Source organism: Amphiprion ocellaris, chromosome 11, assembly GCF_022539595.1.
Source record: "Amphiprion ocellaris isolate individual 3 ecotype Okinawa chromosome 11, ASM2253959v1, whole genome shotgun sequence".
NCBI classification, from domain to species: Eukaryota; Metazoa; Chordata; class Actinopteri; family Pomacentridae; genus Amphiprion; species Amphiprion ocellaris.
In genome coordinates this window covers 36,608,318-36,632,404 of record NC_072776.1, presented here as the reverse complement: position 1 = coordinate 36,632,404, position 24,087 = coordinate 36,608,318, and the positions used below count along the sequence as shown (strand labels likewise).

General features: G+C 46.3%; 1 protein-coding gene across 2 annotated transcripts in view; it reads right to left on the bottom strand.

The window, feature by feature from the left end:
* ttn.2 (titin, tandem duplicate 2) overlaps positions 1 to 24,087 on the bottom strand; it is a 257,670-nt gene that overhangs the window by 180,382 nt on the left and 53,201 nt on the right. For both annotated transcript variants that reach the window (XM_055015033.1, XM_055015034.1), the window contains exons 41-66: positions 18,048 to 18,326; positions 17,236 to 17,799; positions 16,738 to 17,019; positions 16,373 to 16,651; positions 16,015 to 16,296; positions 15,650 to 15,928; positions 15,169 to 15,456; positions 14,795 to 15,073; positions 14,413 to 14,694; positions 13,876 to 14,154; positions 13,478 to 13,756; positions 11,607 to 11,885; positions 11,234 to 11,521; positions 10,873 to 11,151; positions 10,337 to 10,618; positions 7,875 to 8,153; positions 7,513 to 7,791; positions 7,146 to 7,424; positions 6,769 to 7,056; positions 6,414 to 6,692; positions 5,868 to 6,149; positions 4,110 to 4,388; positions 3,728 to 4,009; positions 3,344 to 3,622; positions 1,162 to 1,449; positions 291 to 569 (exon numbers count right to left, since the gene is read on the bottom strand). In XM_055015033.1, the coding sequence (XP_054871008.1) occupies positions 291 to 569; positions 1,162 to 1,449; positions 3,344 to 3,622; positions 3,728 to 4,009; positions 4,110 to 4,388; positions 5,868 to 6,149; positions 6,414 to 6,692; positions 6,769 to 7,056; positions 7,146 to 7,424; positions 7,513 to 7,791; positions 7,875 to 8,153; positions 10,337 to 10,618; positions 10,873 to 11,151; positions 11,234 to 11,521; positions 11,607 to 11,885; positions 13,478 to 13,756; positions 13,876 to 14,154; positions 14,413 to 14,694; positions 14,795 to 15,073; positions 15,169 to 15,456; positions 15,650 to 15,928; positions 16,015 to 16,296; positions 16,373 to 16,651; positions 16,738 to 17,019; positions 17,236 to 17,799; positions 18,048 to 18,326 (7,593 nt within the window). The remainder of the gene's footprint in view (positions 1 to 290; positions 570 to 1,161; positions 1,450 to 3,343; positions 3,623 to 3,727; positions 4,010 to 4,109; positions 4,389 to 5,867; positions 6,150 to 6,413; positions 6,693 to 6,768; positions 7,057 to 7,145; positions 7,425 to 7,512; positions 7,792 to 7,874; positions 8,154 to 10,336; positions 10,619 to 10,872; positions 11,152 to 11,233; positions 11,522 to 11,606; positions 11,886 to 13,477; positions 13,757 to 13,875; positions 14,155 to 14,412; positions 14,695 to 14,794; positions 15,074 to 15,168; positions 15,457 to 15,649; positions 15,929 to 16,014; positions 16,297 to 16,372; positions 16,652 to 16,737; positions 17,020 to 17,235; positions 17,800 to 18,047; positions 18,327 to 24,087) is intronic.

Sequence of the window (24,087 nt, the reverse complement as noted above, 5' to 3'; positions counted from 1 at the left end):
GTTGAAACCTCAAAGAGAAGAAAAAAAAAAGAGAAGAATCTGAGGAACAACTCGTCTTAAATCCATCTCTCTGCTTTAGATTTATCTGTGTAATGAATGTGGATCAGCCGGTTCCTCAGCATTAAATACCTCCTGGTTCCTCAGCATTAAATACCTCCTGGTTCCTCAGCATTAAATAACTTACTGGTTCCTCAGCAATAATTAACTTCCTGGTGTGTTTCTGAGCTTCAGGAGCTCCAGAGTTTCTCCAGATGAAGGTTCCAGAGACTCCAGAGCTCCTGGGGACTGACCTTTGATGGTGAAGTTCACCGGGCAGCTCTCCTTGCCGGCGTCGTTGATGATCTGGCAGGTGTATTCTCCGGCCTGAGAACGGTCCACATTGTAGAGCTCCAGAACCACCTGGTTGTCCTTCAGAGAAAAATCGCAGCCTCGTCCTGAGACCATCTCCTTCGTGCCTCTGAACCACTTCAGCCTGAGGGGGGCACTGCCTTTCACAATGGAGGAGAAGGTGACGGTGGAGCCGGGCATGGCCTCCACCAGCTGGGGGGGAACCACGAAGGATGGAGGCTCTGGAAGCAGGAATACCAGAACAGCCATGAGAACCACAGTTCTACCATTCACAGAACATCCAACACACATCTCTGCAGGTTCCTTCTGACCGCTGGAGGGACTTCAACTATTCCAGCACATGAAAGCCCTGTTCTATAGGTGTTCTATAGGTGTTCTCAAGGTGTTTTCCCTGTGTTCTCCAGGTGTTCTCCCTGTGTTCCCCAGGTGTGCTCCCTGTGTTCTCCCTGTGTTCCCCAGATGTTCTCCCTGTGTTCCCCAGGTGTTTTCCCTGTGTTCTCCAGGTGTTCTCCCTGTGTTCCCCAGGTGTTCTCCCTGTGTTCCCCAGGTGTTCCCCAGGTGTTCTCCCTGTGTTCCCCAGGTGTTTTCCCTGTGTTCCCCAGGTGTTCTCCCTGTGTTCCCCCAGATGTTCTCCAGGTGTTTTCCCTGTGTTCTCCAGGTGTTCTCCCTGTGTTCCCCAGGTGTTCTCCCTGTGTTCCCCAGGTGTTCCCCAGGTGTTCTCCCTGTGTTCCCCAGGTGTTCTCCCTGTGTTCCCCCAGATGTTCCCCAAGTGTTCTCCCTGTGTTCTCTCAGTTCCTCCTACAGCTCACTGACCTTTGACTACGAGGGCGGCTGACGTTTCGCTGGACCCCGCCTTGTTGACAGCTTTACACCTGTAGGTTCCGGAGTCGGAGAGCTTCAGCGTGGGAACCCTGAGCAGGCAGGTGTTATCGCTGAAGCAAACCTCGTAGTTGGGTCCGCTTTGGATCTCCTCCCCATCGTGGTACCACGAGATGGTGAAAGGAGGGGAACCCGACACTTTACACTCCATCTCTCCAGCCTGTCCAATGACTGTGTGGCTCTCTTTCAGCTTCCTGGAGAACGCTGGAGGGATGGTCTTATCTGTAGGGATGGAGAGCAGTTAGCAGGACGAGGAAGAGGCTAAGGTGTGAGTCCTCAGAAAGGTTTGGCATCAGGTGACCAGATTTACCCTCGGAACACAAAAACTTGCTGGTGGCTTTGAAAGACTTCTCATCGTTCTAAAAAAATCACTACAATCAATCAGAGAAAAACAGAAAGAATCATCAGATTTCCAGCTTCTACAGCCCTGGAACGCATCATGTGCAACATTCTGGTGGACACGAAAAGAAATGTTGTTGATTCCAAGTTTTAGTTGTATGGGGGGGGGGGGGGGGGGGCAATTTTTTTCATTAAATAAAGAAAAAATGTTTGATTCCAGACTTTTTTCTAGATTTCGATCATTCAATGAGTCTGCAGGATGAGGAGATGGTAGAAGCTCCTACCATCACCAGGACCTGGATGACTGAGAACCTCCACAGAATGAGGAGACAACATTAGTTCAGAGTTAAACATCTGCGGAGACATGGTGGACACGTTGGTTCTAGTTTTATAAACGTTTGTAAGCAGATAATTGAAGTTTCTCTTTGGTTTCCATCGTTTTACTGACAGAAGACATCTCTGAGTTCCTTCTTCATGATGTTCTGGTTCCTCAGAGCAGCAATTTAAAAAATGAACCACAGTGAAGAAAAATGTGCAGTTTTTAACTTCAGCCAGGATTTTGATATAGACATATAACATTTTAAAAACATCCTCTTATGATAAATTTAATGTATAACATGGGTTACCCAAACCCGACTAACCGTACTAACCCTAACCTAACCCTAACCCCACTAACCCAAACCCTCCGAAACCTAACTCTATTAACCCTACTAATCCTAACTCTTACCCTACAAACCCTAATTTAACCTACTAACCCTAACCCTACTAACCCTAATTCTACTAATCCTACTAACCCCACTAACACTACTAACTCTACTAAACCTAACTCTACTAATCCTACTAACCCTACTAATCCTAACTCTAACCCTACTAACCCGACTAGCCCTAACCCTACTAACTTGACTAGCCCTACTAACCCTATGAACCCAAACCCTGCCAGCCCCACGAACTCAAACCCTACTAACCCTAACCCCACTAATCCCACTAACTCTACTAATCCTAACTCTAACCCTAACCCTGACCTCTTGAACTTTTTAATGGAAGGACACTATAAGAAGCTAGGTGGCCCCTGAGCCTGTGCATACTGTTGGCTCCCCCTGCGGGGGGAGGCAGCAGTCTCTCCTAACCCAAACCCTCCTAATCCTAACTCTACTAACCCTACTAATCATAATTCTTACCCTACTAACCCTAACCTAATCCTAATCTAATCTACTAACCCTATCCCTACTAACCCTACTAATCCGACTAACCCTAACCTAATCCTAACCCTACTAACCCCACTAACCCTACTAACCTTAACATTACTAATCCTACTAACCCCACTAACACGACTAATCCTACTAACCCCAACTGTACTAATCCTACTAACCCTAACCCTACTAAACCTAACTCTAACTTGACTAGCCCTAACCCTATTAACCCTATTAATCCTAACTCTGACTCGACTAGCCATAACCCTACTAATCCTAACTTTAATCTTACTAACCTGACTAGCCCTACTAACCCTATGAACCCAAATCTTGCTAACCCTACTAACCCTACAAACTCAAACCCTACTAACCCTACTAATCCTAACCCTACTAACACTAACCCTACTAACCCTATTAATCGTAACTCTAACCCTACTAACCCTAACTCTAACCCTAGTAACCCTAACATGCTCTTATTTTCCAAAGATGGTATCAGACACATACTAATGAATATTCCCTATGGAACTCATTCCTTTCAGCACTAACTTGATCTTTTCAAACATCCCAGTAGGAAGAAGACTACAAACCTAAGACAGTGAGATTAATTTTACTCAGGTCCTTCCCGACTTCGTTCATGACCTCAAACGTGTACTCTCCGGAGTCCATTTTCTCAGCAGAGAGCACGTTCAGGCTAGAGATCATCCTAGAGAAGGAGATCTTGTACTTCCTCCCAGATGCCAGCTCTACACCGTCTTTGAACCACTTGGGTATGAGCTCCGGGGTTCCACACACTTTCACCTCCAGGGCGGCTATGTCACCCGCCGTGACACTCAGCGCGTCGGGTTTGTCCACGATCTTAGCGGGTTCTGGAATCAGCAGAGAAGGAGAAGCACACATGTTTAATGAAACCTGCAGGGGAAGGTTGGAAAAACCAAACTGCCAGAGAAAGAGAGAATTATACAATTACAAACCTAGAACAGTCAAGTTAGCGAAACACTCCACACTCCCAGCATCGTTTCTGAGTTGGCAGGTGTATCTGCCTGCCGTGGTCGCATCGGCCTTAAACACTTTAAGTGCGAGCTTGTTGTTCTCAAAGGTGATTTTCCTGTTGTCACCGTCCCTGAGAATGTGATCCTTGCCTTGAACCCAGGACACAGTAATGGGTTCAGAGCCTTTAACGGTGGCCACAAGGGTCACCTCCTCTCCCAGAATCACTGTCATGTTTGACAGTTTCTTCACAAATGACGGCGGCTCTGAAGAGAGGAGACAAACAGCGCAGAAGGGAAAGTCAGCAAGGCGGCAAAGTAACCTGAAAATCTAATACTTTGGATTTTCATTCGCAATTCTACTGACCTCTGAGTTTAACTGATGTCTGGCAGGTGTCACTTCCTACACTGTTTGACACTTTGCACTCGTATTCGCCGGCATCCGAAGCCTCTATTCCAATGACATGCAACGTGGCCGAGCTGCCCTCGCTCACCATCTTATACTTCCTGCTCTCCATCAGAGGTTTTTTGTCTTTGAACCAGGTGATCTGGAACGGAGCTGTACCGCTCATCTCGCAGTACAGACTCACGTCTTTACCCTTCAGCCCTTCAACAGGCTGAGGGACTTTGACAAAAGATGGGGGGTCTACAAAAAGATCAGGAAACTGTTACAGAGGTAAACACGAGGTGAATAATCCCTGGCTGCAACCTAAAGCTGAAAGCCGTAACAGATCGTCCAAGGCTAAAATGGCAGAGTAGTACTGGCAATTTCATGGTGGTGGAGCTACAAAAAGCTAAATTTGCTGTGGAAGTTTGGTGAAACTTCAGCTGAGATGACAGAAATAATATAGAACTTATCTAAACTACAACTAAGATGATGGAAATTCAGGAAAAGTGCAGGAGTCCGTACGGGGGAGTTGTTATGAATTTGTCGCAACTATAGTCAAAGGTGACATGTTTGAAGATTGTTGGAAACTACAACAGTGGAATCAATGTGGAACTTGTCTAAACTACAACTAAGATGGCGGCAGTGTTGGGAAAGAGTGTTGGAACTAGTTCTTGTGGAATTTGTTGGAACTAGAGATGCTGTGGAAGGCTGGTCGAACTGCAATTAAGAAGGCAGAAGTTTTGAAAAATGACTTATTGTGCTTTGTCAGATTTTTGGAATGGGGTGTTAGAAGTACAGACCAGACATAGGAGTTGTCAGTAATTTGTTGAAACTACAGTTAGGCAAACAAAACAAGACGGCTGAACTGATGTCAGATTTATCTAAACTACAACTAACATGGTGAAAGTTTTGGGATGGGGTGTTAGAGGTACAGTCCAGATGGAAGAGTTGTTAATTTGATGGAACTCAGTGAAGATGGAAAACTACTGTGGAAGGTTTTGGGAGCTACAACAAAGATATGGGAAGTTTTGATGCAGTAATTATTGTGTTACTGTTTTCCTGATTTGGGAAATCTGTTGTCTTCAGTAAGTTTGTCTGTTTTTAAGTCAGACTGCCATGTTTCCACATATATAACGTCATATACTTCACAAGTCATGAACAACCTTATGCTGCTGTCTTTAAACGCTGATGTTCTTGTTGACTTGGAGGGAAACCACTGCATTGTTATTGGACAATAAGACGCTTGTAGAATTTGTTGCAGCTACAAGTGAAATGGCAACATTTTTTTCTGAAATGATGACGGAATCTGTTTTTATTCAGAACTGTAGGAACCACAGATAAGATGGTGGAACTACAGTGAACATGGCAGAGCTGTCAGGTTTGCTGTTGTAACTCCAACTAAGATGGAAAATTATCTGGAGCGGAGGTCAGAATTATGGTTCAGATGGTCGACTGATCAGATCATGGAGCTGTGGACAGTTATTTAAACAGCAGCTCAGAGGATCAAGGTGGTTGTTTGGCTGCAGATGTGTTTGATGCAAAATATGTTTCTTTGCTATGAAGAAAGTTTTGCAGAAAAAAGGAAACCAAGAGTCACCAATCCTCCACCGTACATCATTGACGCAGGAAGGACTTGTTACGGAAATCAGCTTTAAGCAGTAGAACTAAAGGTTGAAGAAGACACTGTGGAGCATCAGATAATCACACCATGAATCATGACTGACATGAAGAAAGTACCTTTAACGGTCAGTGTGGTGCTGCAGCTGACACTGCCAGCATCATTCTGAGCTTCACAGGTGTAAACTCCATCATCATCAAAGGTGGCAGAGAGCAGTTCCAGGACTGCTACCGAGTCAGCAAATGAAGTCCTGCAGTTGCCCACATCGGTGACCTTGGTGTCATGTTTGTACCAGGTCATTTTCAGGGGAACAGTGCCACTGATTTTGCACTCCAGGCGGAGTGACTCACCCTGCTTCACAAACTTAACAGCAGGGAGTTTCAGCACAAATTCAGGTGGTTCTGGAAAGCCAAAACACAGACATATTAGCAGCTGGAAGCAAGTGGGAGGACTTCAGATAGCTGGTTAAGGTAGGCAGGTGGTGAGCAGATGAGCTGACTATGATGGTTAGCAGCTGATGGTTGTGGACAATGGAGATGCAACACAACAGCCACAAACACTGGAAAAGCTTCACATAATCATCAGAGCGAAGCTGTAAATGGCAGTGATGCAGACACGAGATGAACACAGCCACACAAGAACTGATTTAAAAGCTGTAATCCAACCTTTGACCGTCAGGTCTGCACTGCAGCGTGTAGAGCCAGCGTCGTTGCCGACTTGACAAGAGTAAACTCCACTCTGAGTGACAGCCACTGAGTAGAGCTCTAAGAAGCAGGACATCCCATCCAGCCCTGTGAAACATGTCGGCCCAGTCATGAGCTCTGTGTCGTCCTTGAACCATTTGACTGTGAAGGGAGGAGTTCCCTTAAACGTGGTTTTGAATCGGACAGTGGCGTTGGGCAGAGCCGCCTGGGACTCAGGCAGCAGCACAAAGCTGGGAGGTTCTGAAGACAACAAGACGAACCAGTTAAAGAGCTACTCACCTTTGGTTCAGAATTACAGTTGTGTTGAAGATCTAACCTTTGACCATGAGCGATCCATTGCATTCACAGCTTCCTGTTGCATTGGTCAGTTTGCACCTGTAGGATCCTGCATCGGATCTTTCCAGCTGTTCAATTTCAATGGACACTGAGTTGTCCTGCTGGATGAGTTTGTGTTTCACACCACTAGAGATTTTAGCACCATCTTTCTGCCATTCCACAGAGATGGGCAGAGAACCAGATATTTTACAGCAGATCTGTACAAAGGAGCCCAGAATCTCTTGCATGTCTACCAGAGGTTTGATGAAGCTCGGAGGAATCACTTGTTCTATTATCAAGACAACAGTAAGAAAGTAATTAAGACTTTGTCAGCATGTCATTGGAGCAACACAGCAGCTGAACGTTCATCACACCAACCTAACACGATCACTTTCACTCTGCAGGTGCAGCTACTGATGTGGTTTGCCACCTCGAAGACATACTCTCCTTCATCCTCTCTCTGTGCAGCCTGGATCTTCAGGCTGCTGGTGTTCTTCTCAAAGATCAGCTTGTGCTGCCGGATGGACTGAAGCTCTCTGCCATCTTTCATCCACTTGACTCTGAGTTCAGGTGAGCCTGTTACCTTACAGTCCAGACTGAGCGGATCTCCGACTGACACCTTTAACAGCTCAGGTTTCTCAGTGATCTGAGGAGGCTCTACAATGCAAATCAAATCAACAATTCATCACCTTCCTTCATGTCCGGTCGTCAAACAGATTTTACAGACTAGTGAAGTGAGGGTTACCTTGCACTGTGAGGGTGGCAAAGCACTTATCCTGCCCCGCCTCATTCACCACCTGGCAGGTGTACTTCCCACCGTGTGTCGCCTCACAGGCAGGAATCCTGAGAGTGGCCACGTTGTTCTCAAATGTTCTCTCAATCTCTGGGTCCTCCAGAATCCAGCTCTCATCTTTCTGCCACTGAACAGAGAGCGTGGGAGAGCCCTGAACTATGCACTGAAATTCTGCTAGTTTGCCTAGAATGGAGGCCGTGTTCTCGATTCTCCTGGTAAATGTTGGTGGTTCTATTAGAAAAACAATCACATTTAGAGAGAATGGTCCATTTGTTTAAATAAAAACATGGGTTTGTAGTTCTGATGGGACCAACCTTTGAGGCTGAGCGAGGTTTTACAGGAACAGCTTCCCACCTCGTTAGCAACAGTACACCGATATTCGCCCACATCTGCGCCATCACACCTGTGCACCTGGAGACCCACGGTGCCATTCACCTGGCTGAGGCCATGTTTAGCACTGGGTTTGATCTCCTTTGCATCTTTGTGCCATGTGATCTCAAACGGACCCGTCCCAGCAACCTGACACTCAAAGCTAGCGCCGGTTCCCTTCACAACATCAGCTGGAGCCAGTTCTTTAATAACTGATGGTGGTTCTGAGATGAGAGAAAAACCATCACATTTCTCAAGAGTTCATTCTGCTGTAAACATCTGATGCTACTTTTAACAGTTTCAGGTCCATTCAGCTTCATCTGCTGGTTCGATAAGACCCTCAATCACAAAGAAAACTTTTATTTGAGGAGCTGAAAATTAAAACTTTCAACTGAAGTCAATAAAATGTTTTCCTCAGCAGGAACTTGAGGGATGTCTGCAGGTCTGAATCTTGTTCTGACTGCAGAAACCATCCTGTAGAACCTCTATCAGAACCGGGGAATGAAGAACCTACTCTGCTCCAGAATACATCCGAGACACAAACTGCCATGAAGGCACATTATGAAAATAAAAAGTCTGGCTGTGTTAAATTCCAAGGTGCTGCCTTCAGGGATCACAAACAGCCAATCACATCAATGATAATGGAGCCGGTTCAGATTAAAGGTCTCTACACACTGTGCGATTATCGGCCGTCCCAGACCAAAGATACCAACGGTGAGAGAATGGCGGCGATATCTTTGGTCTTGGCTCTAAATTGATGGTCCTACGTCACACTGTCAGACAGGTCCAAGGACGGCCGTTGTCATGGCGACCAAAGACAAGCTGCCATAAAATTCTGACTGTCAGAAATTCTGGGTGATCATCTCACAGTGTGATGCTGCTGGACCTACGACAACTAACTAACCAATAGAAATGCAGGATGAAATGACATACTGATCAATAACCCAAACAGATGATTTGTGGCGACAAAACGCATCAAAACAAGTCTGTGGTAAGTTTGTTTTTAAACAAAGAAGACAGTCTAGTAGAGTTGTGGCAGCAGAAGCCTTTTAGACGTGTCCTTCAGCTCGGACCACAACCGGACAAAAAAGGACAAAGCATGGAAGGATATAGCTCCCAGGTTAGTGAAATAACATTAGTGGCTAGCAAACACACAAATACCACTGTAAACAGTGGCCACAGCACTGAGTTTATGTTATTAAATTAAAAAAAATAAATCCTTTCATGTTTGGCTAGTTTCCCTGTGATTGTAGGGTTCATGTTTGGCTAGTTTCCCTCTGATTGTAGGGTTCATGTTCGGCTAGTTTCCCTGCGATTGTAGGGTTCATGTTTATCTAGTTTCCCTGTGATTATAGGGTTCATGTTTGGCTAGTTTCCCTGTGTTTGTAGGGTTCATGTTTGGCTAGTTTCCCTGTGACTGTAGGGTTCATGTTTGGCTAGTTTCCCTGTGTTTGTAGGGTTCATGTTTGGCTAGTTTCCCTGTGATTGTAGGGTTCATGTTTGGCTAGTTTCCCTCTGATTGTAGGGTTCATGTTCGGCTAGTTTCCCTGTGATTGTAGGGTTCATGTTTATCTAGTTTCCCTGTGATTGTAGGGTTCATGTTTGGCTAGTTTCCCTGTGATTGTAGGGTTCATGTTTGGCTAGTTTCCCTGTGTTTGTAGGGTTCATGTTTGGCTAGTTTCCCTGTGATTGTAGGGCTCAGGTTTGGCTAGTTTCCCTCTGTTTGTAGGGTTCATGTTTGGCTAGTTTCCCTCTGGTTGTAGGGTTCATGTTTGGCTAGTTTCCCTGTGATGGGAGGGTTCATGTTTGGCTAGTTTTCCTGTGATCGTAGGGTTCGTGTTTGGCTAGTTTCCCTGTGATTGTAGGGTTCATGTTTATCTAGTTTCCCTGTGATTGTAGGGTTCATGTTTGGCTAGTTTCCCTGTGATTGTAGGGTTCATGTTTGGCTAGTTTCCCTGTGATTGTAGGGGCTCCGTTTATGCTTCTATTGTTTGTTTTCATGGATGGATGGCTCACGCTGATGACATTTTATTCTTCATTCACGTCAACTCATGTACATCGTAGGCTGAGATTCAGCTGCGTTTTCATCGTTAATCTGCACAGAGCAAACTTCACATTGTACCCAAAGATTATTAGATTCATGTCATACAGTGAAGCAAGCTGGGAACTTAGAAAATTGTTAAAACCACACAGTGTGGAGAGGCCTTAAGGTCTACCAAGGTCGAATAATCTTTTCAGCCCTAATATATGTCACCTGTTTTATTTCCTGCATGTTCATTGAACTGTAGTTATGTCCAGTGACTGCAGTGGAAAGCTGACAAAAGCCAACACAGTTACTGGTTAATCTGGGAAAGGTGGCCTCTTCACTGGCTCTGCTGGACTACATCCAGTCTTCTGACGGACTAACCTTTGACTTTGAGCTCCATGCTGCAGCTCTCACTGCCGGCCTCATTACGAGCCTCGCAGTAGTAAAGTCCACTGTCTTTGGTTTCAGCCCCACAGACTTCCAAAGTGGCCACTGAGTTATCAAAGGCCATCTGGTGTCGGTCACTGGGGCTCATCTCAGAGCCTTCCCTGAACCAGTAGATGTCTATCTCAGGTGTGCCGGTCACCTGACACTCGAACACTTTACTCTGACCAGGACGAACCACGGACACTCGGGCCGGCGTCCGAGTGAACTTTGGAGGCACTAACAAATAAAATAAAACAGATGGAACATCAGATGATGAGGAGACACTGTAAATATTTCCAACAAAATGTTGTTCTAATTTTAAGTGAAGTCCTGCTTGTCTTGTTGACATTTGCAGGTGGTTTGGACACCAGCAAATAGGAACGGTGGGAGTGTGACAATTCATCTGACAACATTCTGCAGGAATTGGAAAAACTTAAATGCACAATGAGAACAGGTTAGACATACGTATGAACTCAGATAAGACAGATAACCTTTGACAAAGAGTGCTGCCTGGCATGAGGTGGAGCCCACGTCATTCTGTATTTCACAAACATAGTCTCCAGAGTCGGAGGTTTTGGCAAAGAAGAGCTCCAGAGAGCTGGAAGTGTTGTCTTTAACCACAGAGCAGTCGGCGCTGGATAGAACCTCCTTCTTGTTTTTAAACCATTTGATGGTCAGCGGCGGCGTACCAGAAACCAGAACATTAAACAGGACCTTTGATCCAGGCAACACATTCATGGATTCAGGCTTTTCAAGAATACATGGTGGTTCTGAAAGACAAAACAAATGAGTGTTTGTGAAAACTGGCTTATCCACCTACTGATAAAATGACTAAAGAGATGCAGGTCAAACCTTTAACAAACAAGATCCCAGAGCACTGCACTGCTCCTGCTTTGTTTTTAGCGATGCAGGTGTAGCTGCCGCTGTTTTTAGTGTCAAGGTCAGAGATTTCCAGAAAAGCAACATTCTCAAAGAACGTGCATTTGTGTTTGTCATCAGTCTGGATCTCTCTCTCATCTTTGTACCACTGTACTGTTAGGGGCAGGGAGCCGGATACGAGGCACTCCAGATGAGCGAAGGATCCTTTGATACCTTCGGTCGGCTTCAGTTTTCTTGTGAAAGATGGAGGAATTATTTGATCTAACATAGATAAGACAAAAACAGAAGTGAGCAGCAATGAAATTACCTTTCACTTTGAATTCTCTGCTGCACATTGAGAACTGACCGAGAACAGTGAGCGTGGCCTCGCAAGAACTTTGGCCGACGTCGTTGGAAACCTCAAAGACGTATTCACCACCATCACCTTTCTCGGTTTTAATAATCTTGAGTACAGAGCTGCTGTCTGTGCTCTGGACTTTATATCTCTGGCCTGACAGCAGCTCCTTGCTGGACTTCAGCCATCTGGCCTTCAGCGGTTTAGTGCCTGAGAACCTGGCCTCCAACGTGGCCGGATCCCCCTGAGTCACACTGATGGACTTTGCCTCTTCTGTGACCTTGGCTGGTTCTGAGATGTCAAACAGAACAGTCAGCACAGAACCTCAAAGCTCAACCACAATGGAAGACAAGTGACTCAAAAGATGCATTTAGTCGTTATCAACTTGTGAAGTCAGAGATTATGTGAAAATGATTTTTCCATATGTTAGGGCTGGGAGGCCATCCTTTAAATCCTGTCAATGTTTGTGACGCCTCCAGTTCCTGCAGCAGAAAGATGCTAAAGACTGGAGTACGAAACTTTTACAGATGAATACAGGAGGTCCTCAACTTACGTCAGAGTTCCGTTCCCACTGATCGATGTAAGTCGATTTTCGCCATAAGTTGGAACTCTGGTGAAAATGTAAACAAAGCTGTTCCATGCATCACGATATGATCAGTTCTTCATAAAAGTCATGAATACCAACAACTTTCATGCATGTATGAATCATTTTACTAGAGGGTAACAGAGTATGTTGATCTGTTTTTAAAACTTGATCTAATAATGCCGATGTCTGTCGGTGTTTCTGTTCTGAGCGTTTTATTAAATCTAATTTCACTTCCATGGTTTGTTGCCTTTAAGGCAGAATTATCAATGTACTTTTATTTTGAAAAAGCCTTTATTTTGAAGTTGTCTATTGACAGGTGTCACTTCCTGTCCGCTAGTGTAGCTGTATACACGTATGTGCTTTTCTGGATGCACGGCCCTCTGCTTTGTAAATGCCACAGAGGCAATGTTATAAGTAATTAACTTCATTTTTGGACTTACTGGTTCAGTTAAAAGGATTTATTTGCACGTATTTATGTTGTTTTATTCTGTTTTTATTGTAGTTTTCACTCTGTTTATAATGAGTATCAAGAGCCACAATAAAGAAGTCAAGTTTTCTACAACTCACGATTCATTTTGCAAGAACGAATTTAACTAGCTGGATGGCTGCAGCTTTACGTTGCAGTGAAGACACAGATGGAGACGGCTTTCCTTTTCTTCCAAGCATCAGAAGAGTCTGACAAAGCTGTCTGATAGCGCCGTGTGATGACGTATTCATCTGCTCCACTCGTCAACTAGTTCCACGTAACCAGTTGTGATGTAATGATGAAACGCTGTAGGTCGATGATGTCGTAAACCGAGGACCTCCTGTAAATGTCTTTTACATTCGGTCCCTGTCAGCAGCAGGTAAATCTTTCCATACTTCCCAGTACCAGTGTACAAGTCTGGTGACTGGTAGTGAGGCAGGAATGACTGGTTTGTCAGTAAGGTTAGTAACCGTAAGGATGAAAAATCTGAAAGCATCCAAGTTTCTGTTGCTGCAGGCAAAAAGAAACCCTTTCAGTCTGACAAAAAAAGATGGTACAGCGTTTCTGTAATTCTTGTCGTGTGTAAAGGTGTGTGCAGCACTGTGCAGCAGCCAGAGCTGTCATTGGCAGGGCAGCTCAAATGAAATTTCATTGTATATGAAAGTGTGCAATGACCAATAAAGATTGATTGATTGTCACTGCCAGAAGGGGTAGACAAAGCTGCTAATTTAGGAATAACTTCCAGACAGTGGATAAATTCTTTCACTTCCTTCACAAGTTGATAAAGTTGATGGCACCATGGTTAAGGAGTTCTGCGGTACCAGAACCAACCTTTGACTGTCAGTACAGCCGAGCAGGTCTGGCTGCCGGCCTGGTTCTGGGCCTGACACGAGTATTTGCCTCCATGTTTGCTCTGCAGGCTGCTGATGTGCAGCACTGCAGTCTGCTTCTCATATGTAATCTGAATGTTTTCAGCCTCTCTGAGCTCGTGGTTGTCTTTCAGCCAGGACACAGTCATGGGCTCAGAGCCCTTCAGATTGCACTGCAGAGAAACTTCGCTGTCCACCAGAGAACTCAGATTCTCCAGCTTCCGCACAAACGATGGCGGCTCTACAAGGAATACAGTTCAGGTTAATAATTCAGACTGTGTTGGTGATCTGTGAGGTTGTCCAAATACTGATCTCAAAAAAGAAATCAGTTAAAGACAAATGAAGAGCATCTAAACCAACCTTTCAGTGTGACCTGACAGTCACATGAGGACCGTCCCACTTCGTTTTCAACAGTACACAGGTACAACCCCACGTCTCCGGCCTCCACCGCCAGCAGCTGCAAGGCTACCAGCTCCTCTTTCACTGTGATCCTGTGTCTTTTGTCGTTTCTAATCACCTTAGTGTTTTTGTAAAACGACACAGTGAAAGGAGCAGAACCAGAAACCTGGCACTCCAGCATCATCTCAGAACCTTTTACCACATCTTTGGGCTCCAAGCTACGCACAAACAACGGCGGTTCTAGAGAAGAAACGATGAATCTGTCAGAGTTTTACACATAATGACGACTAAATAAAAGAACCCCCTGGAGTTTTACTGTGAAGCTGAAGATGGCTTTCAGTGTTTATCCTGGAGAGGACACCTATCATTCATGGTGCCTCCACAGGACAAATGCTGATCATTCATAATTTAAAACCAAATATGTTTGAGCTCACAGTAACAGTCCTCCTGAACTGAAATGTGCAGAAAAGCAGAGTATCCCCTCTGAATTAAACCAACCTTTGACTGTGACTGTGCTGCTGCATCGATCACTCCCAGCCTCACTGGAAGCCAAACACACATAATCTCCACTGTCCTCCACTGCACACTGCACTATCTCCAGGGCTGCCACTAATTCCATGGAGCTCATGGAGTATCTGGGCCCGGAGCTGATCTCCATCTCATCCTTAAACCACCTGAAGCTGATGACGGGGCTGCCCGTCACTTTGCACTCCAGCCTGACGGAGTCACTGCTGGTGACGAGTTTGGTCGCCTCGAGTTTCCTCACAAACACAGGAGGCTCTGAGAGAAGAGGTTAACATTCATTACCAGGCAGAAGACAGGATGTTAGAGTCATACTGAAGTCTCTGAGATGGCTGCACATCACACTGAAGACAAGCACCTTTCACAAAGAGGACTGTGGTACAGTCCACCTTCCCAGCATCGTTGGACACCTGGCAGGTGTATTTAGCTGAATCACTCGGTTTCACAGAGTGGAGCTCCAAAGAGCTTGAAGAGGCTTCTTTCTTTATGAAATAAAAGCCTCCAGTTATAATCTCTTTCTCCTCCCTGAACCATTTGATGGCCAGAGGAGGCGTCCCGGTGAAGGCTGCTCTGAGGGAAACGGTGGCTCCCGGTATAAGTTCCTGGTTTTCTGGTGTCGCTGTGAACACTGGGGGCTCTGCAGGCCATCAACACAACACATTTCATTTCATGTTAGCATGAAATCATTGAACACACAACAAACAGAAGCAGAATAAACCAAACCCTGGTGACCTTTGACATAGAGTGTGCCACTGGTTTCCTTAAAGCCGGCCGAGTTGTTGGCTCTGCATGTGTAAACTCCAGAGTCGGCCTTTTCCAGCCAAGCTATTCTCAGCATAGCAGAGCTGTCTTTGAATTCAGGCTGGAATTTAACTCCTGAAACAATCTCCTGTTCATCTTTGAACCACGTTATGGTCATAGGTTGGGACCCAGACACCTTGCAATCCATGGAGACATCACTGCCAACATTCCCATCAACTCTTTTCAGGGACTTGGTGAACGTTGGAGGCATTATCCGATCTGGTTGTTGAAGAAAAAACATCTCATGCATTAACACAGACTCATACGGTTCACTCCAAAATAAACAACACTGCAACCCTCATCTTCTGACAACATGTTAGCTGTAAGAGTGTACTTTAATAGACTGTATAAAGTTAGAAATTAAGACTTTGCATATTTTCATCATTTAAAGAAGCAGAATCCAGGAGCTGACCTAAGACTGTGACTGAGACGGTGCACTGGTCTTTTCCGACTTTATTTGCTACTTCCATCTTGTACTCTGAAGTGTCTCCCTTTTCTGCTGTGAGGATCTTCATGGAGGCAATATTGTCCTTCAGAGTCATCTTATATTTACGGCCACTTATCATCTCCTTGCCGTCTTTAAACCACTTCACTTTGAGCTCTGGGCTTCCAGAGATCGTGCACTCCAGTGTGGCCGAATCTCCTGCAGTCACACTGATGGACTCTGCAGGTTCTACGATTCTGGCCGGTTCTGGGATAAGAAAGACCTGTTACTTATTAAGGTAAAAGGTTTAGGAGCTAAATATATAAAAAGTATCTCTGCATCAAAGATCTGACCTTGTACAGTCACGGTGGCTTCACATTTCTGCTGGCCAGCCTCGTTCACTGCTTTGCAGGAATACTTGCCGCCGTGGCTGATGACTACTGTTGCTATTGACAAGCTAGCCACACCGCTCTCAAACAGCATCTTGATATTTGGATCGTCATCTCTCAGGATGTCAGAGTCTTTCATCCATTTAACTGTGATGGGAGCCGAGCCTTTAATGGTTCCCTGCAGCTTCACCGTGGTTCCCAAAACTGCAGTAACACTTTCAACCCTCTTTGAGAAAGTTGGCGGCTCTACAAAAACACACTACGGGTTAACAATGGAGCCTGGAGCACAACATTAAACCTCCATCAGGCTCAGGTTACTGACCTTTAAGCTTAGCCGAGGCCTTGGTGGTGACTTTCCCCACATCGTTAGAAATGACACACTGATAATCTCCAATATCTGCACTTTCAAACATCTGGATCTCCAGCCTCGACACTGAGTCTTGGGAGATTATTGTGTATTTCTGATCACTGGTAATGGTTTTCTTATTCTTTAACCAGCTGATTTCAAAAGGAGCTGTTCCTGTGATCTCACACTCCAGCTGAGCTGCTGCTCCCTTCACGGCCTCCACCGTCTGCAGCTCTTTTCTAAAGGACGGCGGCTCTGGATATCACAAAGTGTGTGCAGTTAATACCTGAGGTTTCCTGAACTGAACAGTTAGTGCAAAGCAAAACCAAGAGTGGACAAACCTTTAACAGCTATGAGAGTGTTGCAGCTCTCGCTGCCGGCATTGTTTGACACCTCGCAGGTGTAGCTGCCGCTGTCACTGACCACAAGGTTCATTATCTCCACAACGGCAACACCATTCTTGCAAGAGATTTTGTATTTGTCTCCATCACTAAGCTCTCTCTCATTCCAGAACCAGTGGATGTGAAGTTCAGGCGATCCTTTCACGGAGCACTGTAAGCGTGCAGCTATACCTTGCTTCCATGTAATCTTAGGTTCCATTTTCTTGACAAATGTAGGTGGCTCTGAAAGAGTGTTTAGTTCAGAAACACCAAGATTTTTACACATCAAGCAGAGACAAAATAACAGAATAACCCAGATAGAAGAAAGAAATGCAGAACACAAGGCAAGTGGACAGCAGTGCAAAGTGTTAGCATCAGCTAGCAGTTGTCAGAAAAATCCACCAGCTCATTTCTATGTTTAGAGCTACGCTGATGGAAAGATCACCTCTCAGATCTTACCTTGAACCGTTACCACAGCCTCACAGGAGGAGCTCCCAGCCTCATTTGTGGCTGTGCACACATATTTTCCAGAGTCCTTCAGTTTGGACTTGGGTATCTCAAGAACAGCGACCTTGTCCTCAAAAGACAGTTTACACTCCATGCTCTGGTGGACTTTTTTGCCATCCCTGGTCCAGGTGACGGTCACACCAGTGTCCTCGTCCACCTGGCACTCCAGCCTCAGTGGGTCATTGACAGTGGCTGAAGCCGGCTCAATGCTTTTAACGAAGCTGGGCCTGTTGATAACCCTGAGCTCTGTGGTAAAGGTAGCAGTGCCGACACTGTTGGAGGCCTTGCACAGGTACACTCCCTGATCGGTCAGCTCAAGACTTTTAATGAGAAGGGAATATTTGTTCTTTTCACATTTCATGACATAGTTCCCTTCAGAGGAGATGGCTATGTTGTCCTTGTGCCAGACAACGTCCATGGGCGAGGATCCAGTGAGCAAACACTGGAACACAGCTTGTTTGGCAACATATAAAGTCATTGGGTCTGGTTTTGAAACAAACACAGGTGGGTACATCTCTATGGAGAGCAGGTAGAACATACAAAGAGGTGAGCAACTTTCAAAAGGTGGGAAAAATACAGCAACATCAGAATTAAACTGATCTGTCAACTTGATCGATGTGTGTTTAAACAAGTGACACCAGATTCAGATGATTAACAAATGATCAGATCCACAGTGGGTGAATCTCTACGGATATAATTCTCTCTCTCTCTCCAACACAAACAAGTGCAGTGATAATTTAAGGAAAGTCCCATTGGGGTCTTACCGGTGACGGCCAGCGAGGCGGTGCAGCTGACGGTGCCGTGCTGGTTGGAAGCCTTGCAGCTGTATTCACTGCTGTCGGCTTTGACCGGGTTCAGGAGCTCCAGAGAAGAACCGGAGTGGTGGCTGATGATCCGATACTTCTCACTCGGTCGGATCTCCACGCTGGATTTGTACCATTTGAAGGTCACGCCTGGAGCATCCTCAATCTCACATTCGAACTTGGCGTGGCCACCGACGTTTATCTCCAGAGGTGTGATTTTCTGCCTGAACACAGGTGGCACTGTGGCACACGCAGGAAAGCAAAAGGTAAGTGTTAGTACATCATTCTGCTAATACTCTGGTAAAAACACTGACATCAGGAACAGGAAGGGTGGAATGTGCAGCAATGGTGGAAGGCAAGTCAGGAGTGACTGTGGAGGAGAAATGAACAGTAGGCCCATGGGTTCACAAAAAGCTGCCTGACAGACGATGCTAATCATGGGGCTAGCATTCAGCTAAAAGAGGAGAAACAAAGAGTTGATGAAGCAATGCCAGTTGAAGGCCTGGAAGCATGCAGAGATGCTGGAGATGTGTGGAGAATGGACCTGAAGGAACATGACAGATCATGAATTCAGAGAACCTGTGCGACTGACATGCATAACTGACCACGAACAGACCGTGAAGACATCCTAAAGACCAGCACCATGACAGCCATTAAAGCAGGATGCCTATTGGCTGCAGAGCCTCCATGGTTGTGACAGTCCTGGCCTTTAAGTGACTCCTGACCATAAAGTGATGTGGAACAAACAAACAGGGTGAGTTAGTGCCATCCACTGCCCTGCTGGGCTGCTCATGCTGAGCTGTGAAATGGAAATAGAAACCAGAGTGACACTACTAGTGAGGATCTGAATGAACCGATCGACGTGGATGATTAGTGGCTCCCGGAGGAAATGGATGGATGAATGAATGATACAGTGAATTTTCCTGTTGTCAAACCTCTTGAGGCCACAGTGAGTCTTGAAGATGTTGTGGTCCTGCCGGCTTCATTCTCAGCCTCACAGACATATTCTCCTTGATGCCTCTCCTTGACAACTTTGTGGATAACCAGTGTGTATGTGTCGTGGTCTTTAGAACACTTGAACTCTTTGCCAGGTTTCACCAATTGGCCATTGAAAAACCAGTTTACCTTTGAGACATAATTTATGGTTGTGCTAAAGGTGGCTTCATTACCTTCTTCTATGGATAAGTTTTGGAGCGAGGCGACTACTACAGGGTGTTCTCTCTGTTCTGGCCTGGATACAGTGATCGCCTCTTTGAACATCTCCTCCCGGTGCTCCTGCTGGATGCTGATGATCTGTTCATTGGGAGTGGTTGAGGGAGGCAGGGCAGCAGAACCAATCACTGCTCCTACAGCTTTTTCTCGGCTTTTCACTGACTTCACTTCCTGTCTGGACACCTGCACCGACTGCTCAAAGGCCACGTGAGCTTCGGTGGAGACTGTGATCTGGGATGAGATGGTCTGTTCCATCTTTGCTGCCTTGGATTCCTGAACCACAACCTGCTGTTCTGCTGCAGCACATTCAACTGCCACTTTAGACTCCGTCTTTTGTGCAGCAGCCTGAGATTTAACAGCACTGAAGTCTACGGCACTTTCTGAAACGCTCACCGTCTCCACCATGGAGGACAGCACCTGCTTAGAGCGGGCCGATGACACCTGGACCCTCTGAGGCTTGTCCAGCTGCATGGTGCCCGGCTGCTCCGAGGTCAGAACCTGGGCCTCCTGGTACACGATGGAATGGAAAGCTGCCTGGAGCTCAGTCCTGAGGTCAGCTGTCTGAGGATATTTACCCTCAAAAGCCAGAGTGATCTCCATGGGAGCCCCTGTTGTTGTGATCAGGTATGTAAACATGGCCCGCTTGGGTTCTTTCTGAACCTTGACCTCCTGCACTTCTACAGCCTGTAACCTTCCAACTATGTCAGCCAGTAACACTGGCTGGTCACTGGCCATGGCCAACTGGAGGGCGTCTCTGAGCTGACGCCGGATGTTCAGACTGGACGGTTTGGGGATCTGAATCACAAACATCATCTCTTTGGGAAGAGCCGTGCTGTCTTTGGATTCTGGAGCCATCAGGGACAGCTTCGGCTGAGTGCTGACAGACATTTGGGTGGATTCAGACTTGGAGATCTCCTGAGAGAGTTCACCAATCAGCACTCGCTTCTCGTCCATCACGATGGACTGTCTGACTGACTGACCCTCCTGGATCTGAACAGCAAAGTCCTGCTCTGTTGCCTCCAGAAGGACGCTGCTCTCAGTGGAGATTTCTTTCTCCTCAATCTGGATGGGCTCAGTAGGAACTTTAGGTTCCACAAACGTCTGGCAGGTGAACCTGTCCACAGCCGTCAGACTCTCTGTGTGACCTTCCTCTAAGGCCTGGCTATCTGCCACGCTGGTGACATGCATGACGTTCCAGTGATCCTCTTTCTGCACCAGAGCTCGCTGCTGCTTGACGTCAACAGTCAGCGGCGTCTCCTTTGGCAGCTGCATGGGCTGGTAGGACAGTTGGAGGATGTTCTGAGGCCTGGGTTCTGTTCGAAGCTGCGACTGAACTCCAGTCACAGACAGATCCAGCTCGGAGTGGTAATCTGTTGTGAGCTCCCTTCTCTCTTCAGAGATGGCTGCATGGCTCCTCGCCTTCTCTTGTTTCTGTGCTGCCACCTGCTGGTTGGGCTTCTCCATGATGAGGATGCCCTCTTTGGGCAGCGCCTCCACCAGCTGCGTGGACTGGAGGTGCAGCAGGGCGGTGGCTTCTTTCTGGGGCTGAACGGTTGTGGAGCTGGCCTTGGCCTCAAACTCTGCTGTGCCCTCACAGACTACAGTCCTCTGCTCGTCCTGGCTAACGGTGTGCAGCAGGGTGGGACTCTTCCTGCTTCCTGCCTGCTCTGCTGCTGGTTTCTCGCAGGTGAAGCTCTTCTCAGATGGAAGGAGGTCCTGGTCTTTGATCACCTGCAGATGCAACAGCTGCTCTCCCTCCAGCTGGGACTGAATGGACGTGGCACTGTCCAGACTGGGCAGCTGCTGCGTGGACTCAGCCTGGAGCGTTTGCTTCTCCTCAGCAGTCAGAGCTGCTTTCATCACCTTATCCTGACAGAGATGAACTGCCTCCTCAGCAGGCCTCTTCATAGAGAACTTTGTCTCCTTGGACAGAGTGTGTTTGGACTCACTGACCGAGGCCAGGACAGCCCGATGCTGCTCTTTCTTAATCTCAGAGCTCACAGCGGATTCTGCTGTTGCTAGTTCAGTGGTGTGACCTTCTGCCAGCACCTGCTTCTCTGCAGACTGAGCCGAGTATAAGATCTTAACACCCTCTTTCACCTGGTAGCCCTTTTCCTGCTGGGCTTTGGGAATGTCCTGCGACTGCTCTTTCAGGATGGACAGCTGTGACTCTACCTGGTGGCCACTGACCAGATGTTGAGGCTCTGAGGTGGGCCTGATGGTAGCAGACCTTCTGTCGGCTAGCGGTTCTGTGCTAACGGTGCAAAGAGGGGTGAGCTCCTCAGCAACAGCCGACATCACCTTCGACCTTCTCTCTCGAGCCACCTGCAGCTCGAAGACCTCCGGGCTGTGAATGCGATCGCAGTGCTGCTCGGTGAGATCCTGACTCTCCTTCACTGAGGAGGTGAAGGTGGCCACATGGAGCTGCTTGGCAGGAACGGCTGAGACCTGAGGGGGATGAGTAGGAACCACAGAGACCCTCTCCTCCACCTCGTGGGCCTGCAGCACCGCCGCCTGCTGGGGCAGCTGCTCCCGGTGAACCGTGGCAGCAGAGATGTCCACCTCCTTCAGGGAGCCCACCTGCTCACTGGGGATGATCTGCCGGTCCTCGGTGCCGATGGTGTAGACCATCTGGTCGGGCCGGTCCTGACCCGGCAGGCTGACCTGGTACAAACGAGACTCTGTGGCCTGCTCTGTGACTGAAACCTTGTAGCCCTTCTTCTGAACCACCTGCTCCTGTTTGAACACTACAAGCTCGGCACTGCAGGTCGCCTCTCCAAACCGGTTGGAGGCTCTACAGGAGTACAGGCCGCTGTCCTCCTGTTTGACGCTCTTCATGCTGATGAGGCCAGAACCGTCTGGGCTGGCTGTAATGATGCAGTTTCTGCTGGGCTGGATCTGGAAAGCTCCTTTATACCATTTCACATCAGGGACTGGGTCCCCGCTGGCTTTGTAATGGAAGGAGACCTCTCCTCCCTCTGAAACCCTCACAGGCTGGATCTGAACTGTGAAGGCCGGAGGCTGACCGGATACCTTAAACATCTTCTCCACCCATTTCTCCGCCTGGCTCACATCAGGCTTCTTCACCTCCAGGTACGTGGTGCAGGTGGTCTGGCCAAACCTGTTGGTGGCCGTGCACGAATACTCACCCTCGTACTCGGAGGTGACCTGAGTGATGACCAGCGTGAACTCCTGCTTCTCCTCCACCAGCCTGTAGACCGAGGAGCTCTTTATCAGCTTCCCGTTGTGCGACCACTGAACGGTGGGCTTGGGAAGTCCGGACACTCTGACGGTGAACCGGGCCGTTTCCCCGCTGAATACAGCTGCAGGGGAGAGCTGGCTCAGGAAAACTGGCTTTTCTTTTTTCTTCTCTAGAGAGGAAGAATAATGTTTGGACTCTGGCTTGAGTTCAAGTGTTTTAGTTTTCTGTGGTAACTGGACCCCAGAGTAGAAGGTTTCCTCCTGTTGCTCCACAGTGGTGATGGTGGTGCTACAACTCTCTGTCGGGAAATATTGAGCAAGACTGGTAACAAGATCCAGAACACAAAACCTCTGATATTAACAGTAGATTTAAATATTAGGGCTGTCTTTCACTGCAAACACTCTCAGCCCACTGATAGGACATGTTCTAATCAATCAATAAGATGATCAGTTTGACCAGGGAGAAGTAAAACAGACCTGGATTATGAGCAGACTGAACGATTAAGAGGACAACCCAACTACAAAAATAACAAATACCGGTTTTATTAAGATAAACAAGAATGAATGTGAAATCACCAACAACTGCTTTAGAACAACCTAAACACCGACTAACAGATGGATTATTGTCTTGATTACATGTTTAAATTTCAGTGTTCTCTGTTGTTTCTCTAAAAGACTGAATAAATAAATACTGATAATTTGCACTTTTATCAAACATCGTTATATATATTTCAGTGTTTGAAATCCAAAAATGACCAAAAATTTTTAGGAAAAGGTTTCTGTTTGGTCCCACAATCAGACAATGGATTTAAAAAGTCCTGCAGTATAGAGTTTAAAATTAATCCTTATCTGCACTAGAATAAACCGGCAAAAACATCCAAACAGACTAAAACTAAAATCAAACTGTTGATTCTTTGTGAATTTTAAAAATCCATCTAATTAATGGCATTATTAAAGCTAAAAATAATTATATGAATCTCAAACAAAAGTGAATAAATTGCTGAAAACATGCACCTTTATCATCTAAAAACTGTTTTTGTTTTATCTTATCTGCCCAAATGGAGCTGAAATCAGGAAATGTAAACTAGAACTACGTGATCAAAAGACGGAGAAATATTGTGTTAAAGTTGCATTTTCACTGTTTCTGCATTTTTTAGTTTTTACTAAAAATGTGGTTTCCATTGATGCACAGTAGTGACATTTCATGTTTCAAATTTCTTGAAAAAGATTCACTAAAACTTGATTTTTTTGCCCAAAATCCAGGAGAAGTTCGTCAAAAAGTCCAACAACAAGGCAGTGTTTCTGTCTTTTAATGTGCAGATAAATGAACCATTTCCAAAATAAAAGCTCAGACACTGACGTCATGTCATCTGGTATTTTATTATAGAAACTCAACCAACTGTACAAATGAACCACAAGACTCTAGAGACCAGATTGTCTGAATTGGCTGATTTTAAACACTACTAGTTCACCCCTAAAATTACACATATTTACAAGACATCCAACTTACTTTTTAAAAAAGTTTCACAGTATTATCCATTTTTAAAATTAGTAATCACAAGTTCTAGTTAATAATCCCACAAATATC